General features: G+C 31.1%; 1 protein-coding gene across 1 annotated transcript; it reads left to right on the forward strand.

The window, feature by feature from the left end:
* The first annotated feature begins 5,683 nt into the window (after positions 1 to 5,683).
* On the forward strand, positions 5,684 to 14,522 carry LOC8258229 (protein CLT1, chloroplastic). The gene is made up of 10 exons (XM_048377500.1): positions 5,684 to 6,386; positions 8,835 to 8,980; positions 9,673 to 9,710; positions 10,743 to 10,858; positions 11,911 to 12,010; positions 12,092 to 12,127; positions 12,385 to 12,435; positions 12,545 to 12,668; positions 13,769 to 13,894; positions 14,154 to 14,522. Exons 1-10 carry the CDS (start codon positions 5,968 to 5,970, stop codon positions 14,321 to 14,323), a joined length of 1,326 nt encoding a protein of 441 aa, XP_048233457.1. The 5' UTR covers positions 5,684 to 5,967; the 3' UTR covers positions 14,324 to 14,522.
* The last annotated feature ends 4,991 nt before the right edge of the window (positions 14,523 to 19,513 follow it).

The following is a 19,513-nucleotide window of genomic DNA, read 5'->3' on the forward strand; positions in this document are numbered from 1 at the left end:
TGATAACTGGTAATATCCTGTTTCTCACATTCATGCAAATATGATGTCATCTGCAAAGTTACAAAACAAGCATGGCACAGTAGAGGAAAGGATATTAGTTGGATGGACGCACTCTTGTCAGAAATTCATTGTACATGGCCAGCTACATGAACTTCTGCATTCTGGCACTAATATATATCTTTTGCATAGACTATTATTTTAATCTTAAATAAACATAGAACATGCTTAAGGGTATTTACCAAAAATATTAAAAGCTTAGAGTTGGGTACGGATTTATCCCTTATGAAAATTCAACAATTAATTTCTATCTTTAGATATTTAGACAAGGTAAAGTTTCTTGACAACAACATTGCACTTGATATTGTTGCATATAGTTATCGTTGGAATTTTCTTAAGTTGCCCTAATGATGCTATGGTGTACCATTTTCATCTTTGTTAATAGATGAGTGCTTCTCTTGGCTCATCTTTATTCTTCCTCTTTGAGAGAGGAAAAAGAAAATCTATACAAGCGCGAAGAAATAGGAGGATTCGAATTGGAGGAGTTATAGCATTGTCAATTTGAACATAACGGCAAGGTCGATTGAAATTGGATGATCTTCCATTGTAGGAATGTTAATTTGAAATTTTCTGCCATTACCATCTTCATCTTTCCATTTTAATTTCTTTTAAACAAAAACAATTTTGTTTTTAAAATTTCTTAATTTCTTTTTTATTATTATATTCAACAACACCTACATTGCTCAAACTAATCAGTTGTTTTTAGTAATGCACCAAAACACAAAGTTGGAACATCCAATTGAACCATAATGAAACTCAAAGGTCCAATTGCATAAATCTGCAAACTTCAGGGGTCCATTTTATGTATTTAGCCTGACATATTCCAGTTTAGTTCTTGCATGCATCAATTATAATATAAGCCAGCAAGGCAATGTCCCAATGACTTTGATGGTAAGTGCTTTCCTAAGCTTGCAAGTTGCAACCACCCAGCTAACCCTTCTCTCCGACATAATATTTTAAAATATGTTTTACTTGTTCAAGCTCAAAACATTTAAAAAACTCTATTCTAGAGCAATGATTTTTAATTGGTACAATTAAATTCTTGTAAGATAATTATAATTAAATGAAATCATTTTTTAGTCTTTCTACAATAATTTTTTTTGTAGTTAATATAAAAAATCTAATTCAATTAGAAAAAACTACAGAAAATCTAATGGGTAAAATTTAAAAAACTATAATGTGATTTGACGCTTTTCTATTTTAGAGACGAAAATATTTTTTGCATCAGAGGAGTACTAAGTATTTGCTTTAACTTTTTAAGATACATATTTATATTTTTATCATTTATTACATAGTTTTGCACGAGTATTACGTACTTTTTCACTAAATTATGATTTTATAAGTAACAATACTTAATAATGCATCATAAAATATATTAAAATTTTATTTTAAAAAACTTGTTTCTTAAATTTAATTTAATTAAATAATATATATTTTAATAATTTCTTATAATCACAAAATATCTAATTGGATGTTAAATTAAATTTATATTTCTATTAATATTTACAATTTAAAAGTGAGAAAAATATCGAATATATATAAAAAATGCTACACAAAACACGTTACTTCTTTGATATAAAAAATATCGTAAGTGTCAAACTATAGGGTAGTTTTTCTAAACTTTACCCAAATCTTATTATAATAAATCTCATAGAATTGCAATGCTTAATTAAAAATTATTATTCTTGTAATATAGTTGTATGAAGGAGAGAATTTAATAGAGAGTCTTTGAAAATTATGATGAGAGAGAAAATTTGACATATAGATGATTATCTTTATTGTTTTTGAGACTCACTTCTATTCTTTTTGTCTATACCATTTTGATCCTGATTTACTAAAGTTCTTCTTTTTACAAAGTAAAATGTAGCATTTGTATTTGCCTCTCCTATTTATTTCCTATTTAATATCTTACAATGTTAGTGTGATTCTTTTATATTTATCATTTCTTCTTTTGTACTTTTTACCCTCTTCGTTTTTCTCCTTTTACCCTTGCTTTTTTGTCCTTTTCACTTTATTCCTTGTACTTACTTTTGCTATGTAAGTAGAATATATGCAAGTTGATTAACTAGGGATTTAACACCTCATAGAACAAACTAGAAATCTTAACAGATCCAACATTAGACCATACAATCAACAATTATGGAGATGATAAGCGAATTCCATTCTCATAAGAAAAGTTATCTCTACTAAGTTTCTCAGTGCTTATGTGGTTCATGAAGCTCTTCGAAGTGCTTGGAAGCTAAACAACTATTTCAATATCTATCGGTTTGCTCAAAATACTTTCATTTTGTATTTCTCCAACTCAGATGATCATAAGAAAATATTAGTAAGACATCCATAGTTGGTTCAAAAGCAACTTATAAACATCTAGACATGACATACATATGTTGCTTTTAAGGATGTACACTTCTTTGAAGTCTCCATTTTGGTTGTATGACAAAGATATGCCGCAAAAATAAATTAATACGCAAAAACATCGAAAGAATCAGGGCTAATTTTAGAGATTTATTAGTTCTTGATATTAGAGGATTACAAAGGTGTGACCAACCACCTTTCATGCATATTAATGTAAATTTGAATGTAGAAAAACCTTTACTAAGAGGTTTATATAACAAGATGCATGAAGAAATGATTTAGTGCCCCTTTAAATTTGAAAAGTTATCTAACTTTGTTTACTTCTATGGTGTAATGGGACATACCACACGTCTCTATAATATTAAGGAAGAAGATGATGAGGAATGTGGTTTAGTGACTGGTTCTAGAGAGACTATTTTGTTAAGGTTATCCCACGCGAACACGTCAAGCGGCATTAATATTATTCATGAATGTAGGGAGGAACAAAGTGATGTACCAAGGCCTCCTTCTGGTTCAAGCAAAGGAAAATTCAATATTGCATGACGTCCTCTCTCAACCAAAGCTTTTGAAAAAAGAGTAGTTGACAGCTTGCCAACATCACCACATGGAAGCTCACATAACTAACAATGGAGGGGAAAACTCTTTGTTATAAGAAGTAAATGGTTCGAGAGTGTAAGACTTTGAGACTCCTAGACTTCTTTTTGGAATAATTATCACAACCACTTGCCTAGGTTTTTTTGCTCCTTTTGTCTCCCTAGGAACTTGTGATATAACTGCTTCACTTCTCTTAGTTTCCATTACTACTATTATATCTGCCCATAATGAATCTATACCCATTTCTAATTTTGGTCCTTTAATGCCTAATCACTTCTTTTGTCACCTATGAAGGCCATGAACCCATTCCCCTTTCAGACATTCGAGGCTCATCCATTCTACTTTCTCGAATACTCTTTTATTACCAACAAACTTTGGCCTTCCTTTTCTCCGACCTAATTACTTTCTGAACCCAAATCTCAAATTTGGCCCATCCTCTCATATTCTAACACAAACACCTCTTCCTCCTATATCACACCTCCTACACTAATTAATTTATTAAGCTTTCATGTTTCAAATAATATGAAAGGTGTGATAGAAATAATATTCTTACATTTGATTAGCAGGTGACTCTAGCAAAAGACATCATGTTTCTTAAGCTTAGGGATTTAAAGTTCTTATATACTAATAAAACTTATGATGTTATGAATGTGGAGTTTTTATTCTAATGTTTCTAATGTAGGTTCACCAAAGAGTATGTCCATGTCAAGCTCTAAAACTCTTTCTCAACTCTTACCTTTAGAGGACATATTTTATATAACTCGCAGCAAGTAACAGAGGCAATATTTTTTGCACGCAAATGGAAGAAAAAAGCTTGCTCTTCCCAGGTGTTTATTGTCTCATCAACATGAGGTGTCTTTTGGTTGTTTGGCTATGTAGTTATAGAAATTCTAAAATTAAATGAACTTGGTTTAGAGAAATTCTAGGATAAGTTACCTCCTGGAAAGTTATCAAACTCGCAAAATGGACAAAACCGTAAGGTCAGTGGGAGGCCATAGTGGACAATATCTCACTTGATCTGATTCCGGACCGTTACACTAACTACATGAAACAATCTATATATTACACCAAAAATTCAGATGCAAATAGTATAACATCAAACCTAGTTTGATAAATTTTATTCAGAAATTCTGACAGAATAAGTTTCTATTATAAGATTACAAAATAAAAAAATATATTTTTTAAATATTAATGAGTAACTAATATAATATGGCAAACCTCAAAGGGCAAATTGTAATTATTTCATGAAAACTACTGCCTTAGCTATCAACTATTTGAAGAAAATGATAATTAATTCGGTTTTACATAACATTAGTATCATAAAAATTTTGAACCATTAGATTTATTAAATTTAATTATAACAGTTGGACGAAAAATTTAATAATTGTTTAATAAATATTTCTTATATCGATTATGTGCAATTAAATCCTTATTCTTCAAATTGGCTCAACGTCACCCTTTAATTTTTTTAAAAGGTTCAAATAAATTAAATGGTTAACAGAAATAGTAATTTCTATTATAGTGTGGGACCCTTTAAAATATCAATCAAAGGACATTTGTCTTTTTTTTTGTGTGTTTATAAAAGAAAAATGGAAAAATAAACTAACCTAATTAAATTAAATAATGAAATATGGATAATAAAAATAAACCTAATATCCCGCCCTTTTTTCTTTCTACAACCAATGACGAAGAGCGATGAACGACGGGTAATGAATGACAAGCAACGAATTGTGAGTGACGAACGACAGGCGATGAAGACAGTAGATAATGGTGCAGGCAATGAAGACGGTAGACGATGGTGCAGGCGATGAGGACGCCATACAATGGTGCTCTCTTGCTCTGTATTTTTGGTATTGTGTTTTGTATTTTTTTATTGGAATTTTGTTATGTAATTTCATCTGCTTGTTCTTATTATGCAATTATTTTTGTTTATTTTCTATTGTAGATTTCCTGTTATAGATTTTTCTTATTCTGTCTTTGATAGATTTTAATTAGTTTTTGTGATGTTTTGGATATTTAGTGTTGAATCACTAGGTGTTTTTCATGATTTTGAAGGTGATGTTAATAGAAAAAGGATAATGGTGGTGGTGGTGGTGGTGGTGGTGAGGACAATAGCGGCAGTGAATGGATTGGGTGGAGGAGTTTGGTATTCCTCCTCTTTTTTTTAATAACTTAATATTTCTTAATTTTTTTTTTGTATTTTAATTAATTTAATTTAGTGCTTTTATTTTTTAAGAAAAAAACAAAAAATTGCGTGTCATAATATTATTGGTTTATATTCTTAAGTAGATCCTATCACTAATATAAAACTTGAAGGTGTTATAAGTTTAAGTTTAATTAAACCCTTTTAAAAACGTGAAGAGTAATATTGGGCCAATTTGAAGAAATAAAGGGTGCCGTCGAGCCAATTTAAAGAATAAAGGTTTAACTGCAAATTCCTAATTAGTTGAGGGGCTTTTTTATTGGGTATCTTATGCCTTTATGTTTTATTCCATCAATTATATAATCTTTTTTAGAAAAATATTAATTTTTATTATAAGTAAAACTTTTTATGATACGTGTTTTCATAATTTTAGGTGCAATGAATGTATTAATTACCATTTTTGTAACTGCCTCATAGTCCATTACCCGTTCAGCGTTGGAAGAAATAATAATAATAATAATAATAATAATAATAAGAAGAAGAAGAAGAAGAAGAAGAAAAAGTTGAAGGTGGAATCCATCAAAATGTCAGTCCTTCTTTGCAAATATATATTTATAACTCTCTTTCTGAAAGTGATATAAAACATATATAAACACAAATATTTGGCCATTTCCCTCTTCCTTCAGTACATACACACGCCTCTCTGTATTCTAATTCTTCTTCTTCGTCGTCTTCTTGTTCTTCAGTTCTTCTCTCTAGTTTCTTGAAATTTAGAGCTATCATTTCTTGAATTTATTTCTATTATTATTGTTATTATTATGACTTCATGTTACCGCCGGTTAGACACCGGGGTAACCGGTCCGGTCCATTCCCAGCAGCAGCGGCCACGAAGACTAGAGATTGTATCTCTCCCAGTAAACCGCAATCTCACAACAAATCAACGGCTAGGAATATTCTTAAGATCTCCAAAACATTCAAAATCATCGTTCTTAATAGAGGCGGTGCTGGGTCGATCAGAGGGCGGAAATGAAGCAGAAAAAGTAGGGCGGTATTCGTATTCGGTAGGAGATCAGACAGTGGGGGAGGTAGATGGGATTGAGAAGAATCACAAATTGGAGGTGGCGGTTGCAGCGTCGGCTACAGTGGTGTTAGGTGTAGGGAATAGAGTTCTGTATAAGCTAGCTCTTGTTCCTCTCAAGCATTACCCTTTCTTCCTCGCACAGCTCGCTACTTTCGGGTACGTTTTTATTATTTTTATTGTATTTTATTTTATTTTCCGTTATTTTATTTTATTCAGCATTAAATAATAAATAATTTTATTGGGGTGTGTGTACATCTGATTTTAGTATTGGGCAGGACCATTTCCAGTGCTTCCCACTTATTGTATTATTGGAGTGAGTAAGCGTGGAAGCTTTGGAAAATGGCTCTGGCTTATACGTCATTTTTCATATAAGTTAATACTGCTGCTGAATTAGATTCTTCGTTAGTACAGTGGCGATGATCCAACGGTGATCATAAGTTCCAGTTGTGTGAATTTGAATCAGAATCACGTGAACATCTTATTCTTTTTATCAGGGAAAAAAATGCAAACAGAGAATAATTTTTTTCTTTTTTTTCAATTTGGCCTTTTAAATTTTAGTTTCGACCATTTTAAATTCTATCCTGCTTATGAGTATAACCAACCAGCTTATTTTTTTTTTTTAAATCAAGAACTAGCTTATTTGTTTATATGGTTATATAACAGGTTGTAAATTGTGTAGGAATGTTTAGATGTGCTAGGATCCAAAGAAATTGGCTGCTTTTATGTCCTATGCCACAAGTAGCCAAAGTTACTAACTCATGTCTTACACATGTCTAATTGAATTCGCCTTACATTTATTTACTTGTCTTATTTACTTTGCCAGTTTTTCCATATTTTTTCTCCTAATTTCTGTGCATTTATTATTTGAATTACTCAGAACAGAACAGACAGAGAGACTGGAAAATTGGAATTTTTTGAGGTTTAAGCTTGTAAAGCGTGTAACATTTGATGGGCTTACTATTTTAAGTTTAGTTGTTTTTGTTTTTGTTGTTGGTTTTTTTTTTTTTTTTCCTAATCTCAGAGTAGAAAATGGGATTCTTGTCTAAAATGTTTGTGAAGGATTTTAATTCTGATGAAAGATTTTGGTAATGGGACAGAAGAATCCTTCCTTTCTGGGTTTATCATAATTTGTATAGATGGGTCATTAACATTTGGTATCATTATTCATTACCGTTTATTAGCACTCCAGATTCCAGTATCTTTTTTTTTCCCTTTTCTTTTTAGACCTCTATAGGTTTTTTAATTATTGTAGAAACTCTCACTTATTTGATACTAAATTAATATTCTCTACAAGAGAATGATTGAGCTTTCTAATAAACCAATGACTAAATTATAGGATTTTTTTTGTCTTGATGATGACTTAGAAATACAATAGAGTCATTAATGGTATTAGTTTTAAGATGCTTCATCAGCTTTTTATCTTGGACCTACAAAAAAGAACAACCTCTAATATCTTTCAGTGGTTGGTGATGATTATGCTTTATACAAATTTAATTCTCTTTTTCTAAAATATTCATTGTCTAGTTAGAGTAGAGGGGGGGAGGCATAAAAGGGAAGACCTTTTCTCTTTTAGAATTTTGGGAGAATTTAATATAGATGAAAAGGCAAAAAGAAATATAAATTTTAATTAAGAAAAATAGGAAAGAAAGAAAAATTGGATTCTTCATTCATTGGTGGGTCCAATCTAAGCTAAAGCCTCATAAGAAAGGTCAAAGACGTTTGTGCCTCGCCACATAGATTTTCTAAGGTGGCAAGCAGAAAGTGAAATGGTAACCACTTGCTAGAACAGCAGTTTCTTCTTTGCTTGGATATTATTATACTTGTGGACAAGTTGCTGCTGTTTTTATTATTGTCTGAGGCACGTGCTGGTGGGAGTTCCTTCCCTCTTTTGGCTTTTGGTTTGTGGTCCGGCTACTTTTGTATGTCACATCATATTTGGCTAAATTACAGAGCATACCCTTTACTTCTGAAAACCTCTTAGAAAAACCCCTAATTCAACTCTATCTTTTTGGCTATGTATGTTTTAAAATAGTTCCTCTGCTCCTGGTGGAATGGTGCTACTTGAACTAGTGGACCTAATTTTTAATTATTTGTAAATAACATCATTGAATTGTTCCTCAGAATTGTTAACCCAAAAATTGGAAATTTTTCACAGTAAAATCATAGCCATGTGTCCTGACCACAAATTTCCTTAGAATTCCACTTGTGTCACAGAAATCTGGTATTAATTAATTGTGAGTTGATCAGTCTGTTTAACACTTTAACTTGAATATGTTTGAAGTTTGCAATGATAAATTGATCATTGAAGTGAATTATATCATATAAAAGCTTTGAAAAGTATTTCTCAAATTGCAAGGTTTCACCATGTGATTTCTTTTGTTACTTCTTAAGTTTACAGTGATGACTATGGCACATAATATTCAACATTTTCTGTTTTCCCCATTCACTGTGTTGCAACTTCTCGAGATGTTCTTTCTTTTGACTAACTTGCTGTGTGAGTTGAAATTTATGGGATTAATTACACTACTTCAAACGATGATAGAATATTGTATCTCAATAACTACGACAAACTGAAATGAGTTTTTTTATGTTTATTTCATCCAGATATGTTATTGTATACTTCACTTTCTTGTATATTCGGTACCATGCTGGAATTGTCACGGATGAGATGCTTTCTATGCCAAAAGCTCCATACCTTCTTGTTGGACTTTTGGAGGCTCTTGCAGCAGCTACAGGAATGGCGGCTGCAGGTAATACAAGCCTCACCATTCCATTCTTCTTTTGCTGTTTTTTTTTTTCTCTGCTGGTTTCTGTCTGTAAGTTCTAGAGTCAAATATCTATGCTGTACTAATGTATTCTCTGCAATATCTTAGAAACTTAATTGTACTTTCTATAAATCTTTTTAATGAATTTATCTAAATCCTTATTTCCAATTTATCCTCAAAACCTAGCGTAGTGTTCATAAAAAAAAAAGGTTCTTTACTAACAAAGTGCTTGCAAATTTAGAATCTTTCGTCATATGTACTTTACTAGAAAAGTAAAGTTTTGATTTGTAGACTCTGGCATTTTATTCTTCTAAAGAAAGTTGACTGCACTTAATCAGTTCGTGCTCGCTGCTTATTTGAGATCATGAATTCGTTTTGTTTTGAACTTCAACTATTATATGCATACTGCAAGACATTGTTGTCGCTAGATTGAGGGTGCTGCCTTTGTGGGTTGTTGTATCCTCTCTGAAGATTTTTTCTTCTTCTACTTTATTGATTTATATTTTCTAGTTGCTTAGGATAATCTTATCCAACTGCTAACCTTTTGTTTATATCTGTTATGTCTGTTTAGTTGCGAAAACAATTATTTCTTATCTGTTAAATCAAAATGTCCGAGTTTGCTATGCATATGAGCTATGCCAAAGTTACACTCATACTATTTGTTGTTGTCAAATCAGCAATTCTCTCTGGAGCATCAATTCCAATTCTCTCTCAGGTATGAAACGTTTAGCTAGTATGGCAATACTTGCACCTCTTCGTTAATATACATAGGTCTTTGCGACTTTGACAACTTCAACTTGTTATGCTTCAGAATGATACTCTAAACTTGTTAAGCTATAACCAAAAGCGTTAGAAATATTAAAGTCAAGTCGAAAGATATCATAATACAACCTAGTGATGAGCTTAGCAGTTTTGGTTCCTTGAAATAAGAGGTAGAGTCTCAAGAAGCTTCGAGATCAAATCTCTAATCCAGCAACTCCTTCATGGATAAAGATATGAAATTGCATGGGAGTTTTAAGTGGGATAGAAAGTGAAAGTAGAGAAGGAAATGGAGATTTAACTTAATTTTCTTTGTGATTAATAAAAAGTAGGATGTCAATAGGTGCTAACTGTTTAAGATTTATATATTGCTCATTTAGTACCGGATTAAGTTAAGGAAAAAAAATGAAAACTAGGAGATCAATATATATAAGTGTTTAATTTCCATTAACCTGTATTTACTCTATAAGAAATTCCCAAACAAGATTCGTAAGTTGAACCTATTTACTTTTTACCTCTCAACCTCCACCTGACTTTCATGTGCAGGGTAAGTTAAACTAGGTGGTTGGTTTTAGGGAAGTGGACCTTGGCCAAATTGGCTTCCTAATGGACCAAAATAATAAATAAATGGCCTCCTAACAGACACATAGACAGTATTCTTATGATGGAACAGTGCAAAATGAAAATGTCATGGATTAACTATATTATGAAAAATCTTGCAGATGCCTTTTTTACTCTTATTCTTCTTCATCCTCCTTCACAACCTAAACCTTCAAGACCATATCAGAAAAATTTCAGTTGACGAGAGTTAAATCTTATGATTTACTTATTTCAAATAATTTAGAAAGCCTTCTCTTGTAAACAAGCCATTAGGCTTGATAATATCTGAGAATTTCTCTTTTTAAAAAACGTTGAACTATTCATCCATTTTCTTCTTTTCACATAATTAAATACCAAATACAGTCAACTTTGTTCTCTTTTTCTGTAGACTTTTCTTGTATGGCAAATTCTCCTGTCAACTATTTTTCTTCGACGGAGATATAAAGTGAATCAGTTACTTGGTTGCTTCCTTGTTGCCATTGGTGTAATCATAACTGTAGCGAGGTGAGTTTTCTATCTCTATTAGTGGCACATGATTATGATCTTAGGCTAGAGATATATGAGGTTTCATCTAAGGCACATTGTTATGATCCTAGATATACAGATCTATGAGTTTGTTTGGTTGTATCTAAAACTTTCCCTAGTCAGCTGTCCTTTCTGGTATCAAAGTTTAAGAGGTATAGGTCTATTTGCAGCATCGACCAACTCAATTATTTTTCTTATTTGTTTGTTTTAACCTCCGTTGTGAGGACAGAAATGAAAGGCGAAAAGTTAAAACCTTAAGTGAGACAATTTCACAAAACAGTAGATAGAGAAGAGTTTATATAATGATGTGACCACAAACGAAATCCTAAGCATGCTTTTGTTTACATTTATGTACAGAAATGACTTTGATGCAATAAATGCTACCAATAAAACAACAACATTTACCCTTTAAAAACTGACTATTGCAAGTAATGGAACTGAAGGATGCAACAATTATATACGAAAATTTAGAAGCTCCAAAGGGATAATGTCAATGCAGTTACTTAAGGCCGTTCATAGCCTTGTAATTTACTGGCTTCCTTTCTACTTTGTCCCTAATAGTGGTGCAGAGAGAAAGGGAGAAGTGGAAGTTGAAAGTTTAAGAACAACCTGGTTAAATCTTCAACTAAATTAATATATAAGCAGGGACAAGCTATTAATTAGCCACAAGGCTACAGATGGCTCTTTTTTTTTTTTTTTTCTCTTTCTCTAGTTGGTGGTCAAACAAGTGGCTCATTTCCCTTCAATTTGCATCACTCGAAAATTAACTCTATTATTTGAATTTCTCCAGTTATAGAACTGCACCATTTGAACAATTCTAACCTTTATAGTTGGTATAACTCAGCTTTATTCAATCTATTGTTTGAAAAGTGTAAGTAGTTTGAACATGATGATTGCATACTAGAAGTCTAATTTTTATTAATATCTTGATAGTAGTCACTCAACCAAAAGCCAAATTAATTTCCAAAGTTATTCTACAATTCTCTGTATTATATCAACATTTGAACTGCATGGTTATGTGTATTATGCAGTGGATCTAGTGCTGGTCCATCATTACAGGAAGCTGGTATATTTTGGAGTGTTTTGATGATATTCTCTTTTCTATTACAAGCTGCTGATACAGTGCTCAAGGTTTAGCATTCTGAACTGTTTTCTCTTGAAGATTTCTTAGCTTGCATTGAAATTTCTTAACAATGAATTTCATAATTGTAGGAAATTATTTTCCTGGATGCTGCTAAGCGGTTAAAGGTGTGTTCCAAGATTGATAGTAAAAGCTTAATATCTAATATCCAAGAGTGTTAATTAGGGATAGTGATTGTTCAAGATTTCTTTTGCATTTAAAAACACATATTTTTAGTTGGGGAAACTGGTTCTAGATTGCAAATAATTCCGAACAAGGATGATAGAATTCCGAAAGTTCTTAATTTTGTTTCTTTTAGTTGTTACATTTTATTAATTTTAGAGTTGGATGATGTATTAAGATGATAATATTGCATAAATTACAGGGAGGTTCAGTAGATATTTTTGTTGTGAACTCCTATGGATCTGCTTTCCAAGTAGGTATCCTGCGGTGAATTAAAGTTGTAAAGTTTTGCTTTTGGTTATTGTTATGGATTTTGATTACATCATGAGAGTGAGTCTAGATTTCATTTTTATTTTATGCAGGCACTGTTTATATGCCTTCTTCTTCCTTTTATGTCGAAATTATGGGGAGTACCATTTGGTCAGCTTCCAAGCTATCTTAAAGATGGGGCAGTCTGCTTTCTGAACATGGGTGGTTTATCAAGTGGTAAGTTATAATTTCCTCTCCCATAAAAACATCAGTGAAAGATCTGTTTTAGCTTTTATGATTGATTATTGAACTAAATCATTAAAAGCTTTAGGTGCATTCAAGCTACATGCAGCCTACTTAGTTATTAGGATGTTGTGTAAGCTGAATCTGGAATTTTGACTGATTGGAACCTTTTTTAAGTAGAAGAAGCTGATGTTAGGAGTGGTAGGTAGTTTAAAAATATAGGGGAGAGTACAAAAGGTACCATATAGTTTCACTTACTGATAAGAACAGTCTTGTGATTGATTTTGTGACAAAGGACCACCTTGTGGTTTACTTTGTTAACAAATTATTGCTAAACATACTAAAGCTGTATATTGAGTTTAATACGGTTTCATGTTTTTGCATTTTCATGTCTCGAGGTTTTTCTTTGTGACTTTTTTCATACCTTATATATATTCTTTTAATACTTCAGCACCAAATCAATTAATATTATTAATGTTGGATAAGGTATCTCTCAAATTACATTCAATTTTAATACAATAATTGTTTTCAAGTACTTTAACAGCTAATAAATTATTTTGGTATGTAAATAACAAATGAAATAAACTACAGGGCATGAAAGAGTGACAAACAAAAACTACAAGGTGTGAGAGTACAAAGTATGAAACCACACAGAGCAAATAAACAATATTATAAATTGTTGTCGGAGTAAAAACGAAATTATAAATTGTTAGAATAAACCACAATGTGGTCATTTGTTAAAAAAATAAACCAAAGGCTTATTTTTGCCAATGAGTGAAACCACAAGGTAGTTTTTATCCTTTTCCCATAAATATATTGAACCTACTAGAAGTAGAGAAATACAAGAGTTGCCTTTATTTATAGAATCCATAAAATGATTTATTTACCAACTTTTACTAACACTATTTCTGTGACAAATTCAAGACTCTGTGCTGTTATACTGAATTGTGCAAGGCTAAATTTTGGCAGAAATAAAGATTGGCAATGACTTGAGCTGTTTGGCTTTCCAATTGATCATTATATGGATCTCTTGATGCAGTTCTTATAGCCTATAGACATTCCATTTGATTTCTTTCGAATCTGGCTGCCCGCAGGATGTGATGGTGCACCCCTGCTACCTTTGCTGTTTGTTCTAGTCAACATGGGTTTTAACATATCATTATTGCATCTCCTCAAGATATCTTCTGCTGTTGTGTCCTCCCTTGCTTCCACATTTTCAGGTATGCCTTTCTTATCCATCAAAGTAACTTCCCCTCGTAGAACAGGAAGTCTATCAATTACCGATGCAACGTTAGCTCAGAACTTGACTAGATCATATGATTATATTTTGATATCTTCGTTTTTAAACATTGCTTAACATTCATGTTAGTTTTTTTATTATTGACTAGCGAATCCGTCGGGCAATTTTGGGTACGTTGATTTGCAATTTTCCAGATCAATATAATTAATGTTGGTTCTCTGTTGATTTTTACATGGCAGTGCCAATATCAGTATACGTGTTCACATTGCCATTGCCATTCCTTGGTGTTGCATCGTCCCTTCCTACAGGCTTTGTTGCAGGAGCCATTGTACTGGTTTTGGGTTTGCTTATCTATGCTTGGACACCATATGCTAGTTCGAATGGGGCATCTTCTGCCTCTCCCAATTGAAAATATAATCATTTATTTGCCTCACCATTTGCATTTTCAACCTCAGAAAATGGTGTGAGCCAGCTCTTCATTTAGAGCTAGTAAAAAAAGAAAGAAAGGAGCAAGAGTATGCTGTTGTAGTTGTAATTTTGACTGTAATTGTAATCTGTGCTCATTAATGTGTGATGGCCGATTGGATATTGATGATTCTTTTTTGGAACTGGAAAACATGTTGATAAATTAGTTGGAGCAAACACAATTATATACTATTTGTTTCCAATCATAAAAAAATAACAACTTAAATTCAAATAAGAATTAAGAGCCAACTTTGAAAATCTAAAACTACAAAGCTAATAGTCACTTGAAGAAATTTCATTACAACAATTTTTATTTGTACGGTTAGTTTTGTATTTTTACATTTATACGGTTTTTATTTTTTTTTATACTGTTTTTCTTCTTTTTCTTTTTATATAATGTTATTTATTTTGTTGGCTGAAAATCCTTAATTTTTTGCTCTTTTCTTCCGTTTTCTTAGTGTTTCTCTATTTGTTTTCTCCTTTTTCTTCTTTTCTTTTCAGTTTTTCTATCTTTCAAATTCAAATCTTACCATTTTGGTCTTTCTTTTATTTATTTAAAATTTAGACTTTTTTTATATTCTGTTGCTTAAATTAAAGAGCTATGATTGGATTAGCTATTGATATTAATTTCAAATAGTTAGGTTTTTAGAAGTTGGATTAATTCGCTAAGAAGAAAGTTGTTAGTGAAGTATAGAGGTTAGATCTAAAAGAAGATTGATGTTGATGAAGAAGCTAAGAAGAAACTGATTAAGAAGGTGTATGTAGCTGAAGATTCTTTTAAATCTTTAAAAGAAGATAATGTTAGTAATGATTCTCTATTGAGGTGTTCGAAACAGAGGAGAATAATGACAAAAAAATATGCTAATGATTCGACCAAAGTTCGATGTTAAAAAAAGCTTGTAAATAATTGTGGTATTTTTATTTTTGCTTTTGCCGAGTATTTTATCTCTAAAGTTGATATGTCTATTGCTAGATTTAATATTGATGATAGCCAATATGTTCTTGCTCTTTATAATTATGCAAGCTCTAAAGAAGTCAATAACATAGTTAATGATTCGGAAGATTTTAAAAGATGTAAAGAGAAAAAGATATAAAAACAAAAGAAAAAGTAGTAAAAAATTAGTATTTTTTAGTTTTAGATTTTTTTTAGTTTATATGAGTATTTGACAAATTTGTTATCATTGTCTGTGACTTTTATTAGTTTTGTTATAAGAAGTTATATTTTATTTAGGAATTTGAATTATATTGCATGTATTGTTGTAAATATGTTTATTTTGATTGTTGATAGGACAATATTAGAATATTGAAGAAATACTTTCGATTTTGTTTGTTCATTTTGCTATATATTTGTTTATATATTAACATTATAATTTTAAGATATCAAAAATATAGTTTTAGTATAGCAGTAGGCTAATAATATAATGCATAAAATCAAGGCCATGTAGATGTTTGTTTTGGAATTTTATGTCAAGATGATACTTAAGGTTTCTATTCTCATTTATAAGTTCTTCAAGTTGATATGTTGTAATTAGAAAAATATCAATTCAAGTATAATAGATTTAGCATAAAAAAAAAAGAATTATGAATGTACTAATGATAAGAATTAAAAAATGAATGGAACTGATTAAATGAAGAATGAGTCGGTTGAGTCAAAGAGCTTTTTCTATTATTATATCAAGCTAAGTTATGAAATGGAATAAAGAAACAAGAAAAAGAATGAAGTTATCAATTTCTTATTAGTTTAGATTATTATATACAATAAATAACGAATTCCACCAGTTTATATATATATATATATATATATTATAAGCTACTTTTAATATACTCTTTTTTTCTGTTTAGTTTGATATGTTGTAACCAGATAAATATTGATTTAAGTTGAATAGATTTAGTAGGAAAATATATCATAAATATACTAGTGATGAGAATTAAAAATTAAATGGAAGTGATTAAATGAAAATTGAGTTAGTTGAGTCAAAGAATTTATTATTATTATTATGTCAAGTTGTAAGGACCGAAGAAACAAAAGAACAAAAGAAAAAAAGTTCTCAAATTTTTATTAGTCCAATGAATAAGAAATTTCACAAGTTCTTTTTATTTTATATATATATATATATATATTTATATTTATATTTATATTTAAACTACTTTTAATATATCAAAAGATATTTATAATTTTTTTTTATTTAACTTAATATTTAAATTTTACAGATAATGGAAATTAAAAAATGATCGGAAGTGATTAAATAAAGAATGAGGTTGAGCGAAAAAGTTTTTATTTGTTATTATACCTAGTTAAGTTGTGAAATGGAATAAAATAACAAGGAAAAATATTTAGTGTAGATTATTATATAAATTAAATAAACTAGTTCTTTTTTTACTTGAATTGTACATAATGAGATATTTTTAATATACCAGAAAGATACTTTTGATATCTTCTTTCTTTTTTTATTAATAATGTGTCATATATTAGATATCTTAAAATTAATTTTGAATGACATGGACATTGTACTAATAATATACTCAGTATTTATTTTTTATATATATTTAAATATGTGAAATTTAAAATAAAATTCAAAAAGGATAAAAAAATCTAAAAAGTATTTATTAGATGATTTAATAGAAAATGTATAATATTTGAAAGTAATAATATAAATTGTATATTTTCTAAAGAAATTATAATTCATTTAATTTTTTTTACTATATATTTTTCTGTTATGTCCAAGTTGTCTATATTTTCTATAGTTGTTTGCCTCGTAGTCTTTCATGACACTTTGATTCTTTCTTTCTTTGGTCAACCAGATTTAATCTTCCCTTCTAGTGGTGGAACAAAATTATTTTTCACTTTTTCTAAATGTGCTTTTATTTTCAATTGTATAAATACTTATTTCGTATGCAACTAACATTGTCTCTTTAATATAGTAATATGAATAATATTGATATGAATCCATATTAATTTGGAATTGCTGATGGTGATACATGAGGATAATGGTATGTCATTAATTTGGAATCTGTTGCATTTACATATTACTTTGCTATATCAATTTAAACTTTTGATCTATTTTTTATCACATCTGTAATACCCAGAATTTTTATATATTTAATAATGAGTTTTTATTTAAGTTAATTTTAGCTTCATTTTTATTTGGTTTAATTTGAAATGATTTAATGGAAATCTTAATATTAGTCAATTGAATGAGTTATTTTTCTATATCCAATTAGTTTGAAATTTTAAGAATTAATTAAGTAAATTATTTGAGAAATGATTATATTTTGGTTATTCAAATTTTCCCCAAATGCATATTTATATAAGTAAAATTATATATTGGAAAATTTTGGAAGAAATTGTAAAGGATGTTTTTATAAAAGAATTTTGGAGAAATTGGTATTTTAATTAGCTAGTGGTATTTAATTTTAAGTTGGAAAATATCTAGCAAATTGGTTATTTAATTTAATTATGTGTAGGACTTAATTGGAGAATTATTTTTGGATAAGGCTTAAAAGTATAATTTTATTTTCATGGGGTTTAAATGGAAATTTGTGAATTTGGTATTTTTGTAAATAAATATGTCGGTCAGGGGTATTTATGTAATTGTGTATTTCCAATAATTCTAATTTGGCCCAAATTGAATAGTTAGGGGCTAAATTGAAAGGCTAAAAGAAAGTTTAGGGGTTAAATTGGAGTTCTGATGGATGAAATTGTAAGTAATTAAAAAAATTGAGGAATCAGATTGTAATAAGAAAAAGTTTGGGGGCTCACTGTCAATATAGAAGAAAGGAAAGAAGAGAGTGTCGGGGAGAGAGAAGAAGTCGGGGGAAAGGAGAGGGAGGCTCGCTGCCGTCCGTGGCAGCCGGTGTTCAGCATCCGCCTTAGCCTGGTGGCCGGTGCGGCCAGAGCGATGGAGATGGTGGCGGTAGTAGGCTGCGAATCGCGAGGAGAGGCGTGCATCCGGCGTCGTTGGCTTCCTACCGATCTCGGTGGCGATCGGCTCCCCTTGGAGAGAGCTTCCTTTTGGCGGCAGCGACGTCAGTTTTGGTGGCCGGAGGAGAGAGTTCCGGTGAAGTGCTGGCAGCCGTGTTTTCCGGCTTTTCCAGGGAGCTCCGGCGGATGATAGACGATCGCAGGACGTATCCCGACTCTCCTCAGCTCAAGCTTCGCAATGGCACAGGTTTCGTGGCGATCAGACCTTGTTTGCGAATCGACGGCCGAGATCGTCCGCAAATCTCTCCGGATGATCGGGTGTTTGATCAGAAAATCGGAAGTGGGGATCGTCATCAACGCGTCGTTATGAGTCCAATGGTGTGTTCGGAGCGTTGATCGGACTCCGGCGGCAAGAGGCGAGTCGACCAAGCGATCGAGCGTCTCGGTAATTTTCTCTGGCCCGTTAATTTTGGAATTCTTTGATTTAATTTGTGTCTGTTGATTGTGTTGAGTATTTGATGATATTTGTGAGTCAAAAATAATTGTTTGTTAGTTTGTCTGCCTCGTGTTTTGTATTGTGTGCCGGAGTCAGGAAAATAGTGAAGTTTGGGGACCCGACTCCCGTTGTTTGAATTGTTGAATATTTGAAGTGTTTTTCTGGCAGGTCCTGGACCCGTTTTTACGGGGGGTAATGTCCGTGTTGTAGGGGAGATTTTGCCGTGATAGACTTCTCCCGAGTCGAGATTCTTAGACAGTTAGTCCTAGGAATCTAGACCTAGGGTCAATTGTAATTGTTCAACATAATTGATAAATTGTTTTCCGTGATTAGATGATCTGTCTGTTCGGCTCGCTCCAACCGAGGCACCGGAGCAGAGCTAGGAGGTCGCCCAAAACCTGTGAGTTAAAGTCATTTAATCATTGCACTATTGCTAAGTCTGATTTTAATATGCTATTTTAGAATTTGTACTTAATATGATTATTAGTATCGCAAAATAAATAATTTCACTTGATTATTAATTATTGAAAATAATATAAATATTATTATTAGTAACGTTATAATAATACAGATATTATTATTTTTTCGACACGAATTGCATGTTGCCTTATCCTAAATTTTTAATCTTTATTTCGATATGTGTTGAATGTTTTCAGTAGACAATGATATTTATTAAATGTGATGATTGCGTTTTGGGAAATGTGGCTTTCGTAGAA

Source organism: Ricinus communis, chromosome 1 (genome assembly GCF_019578655.1).
Source record: "Ricinus communis isolate WT05 ecotype wild-type chromosome 1, ASM1957865v1, whole genome shotgun sequence".
In the NCBI taxonomy this organism is placed as follows: Eukaryota; Viridiplantae; Streptophyta; class Magnoliopsida; order Malpighiales; family Euphorbiaceae; genus Ricinus; species Ricinus communis.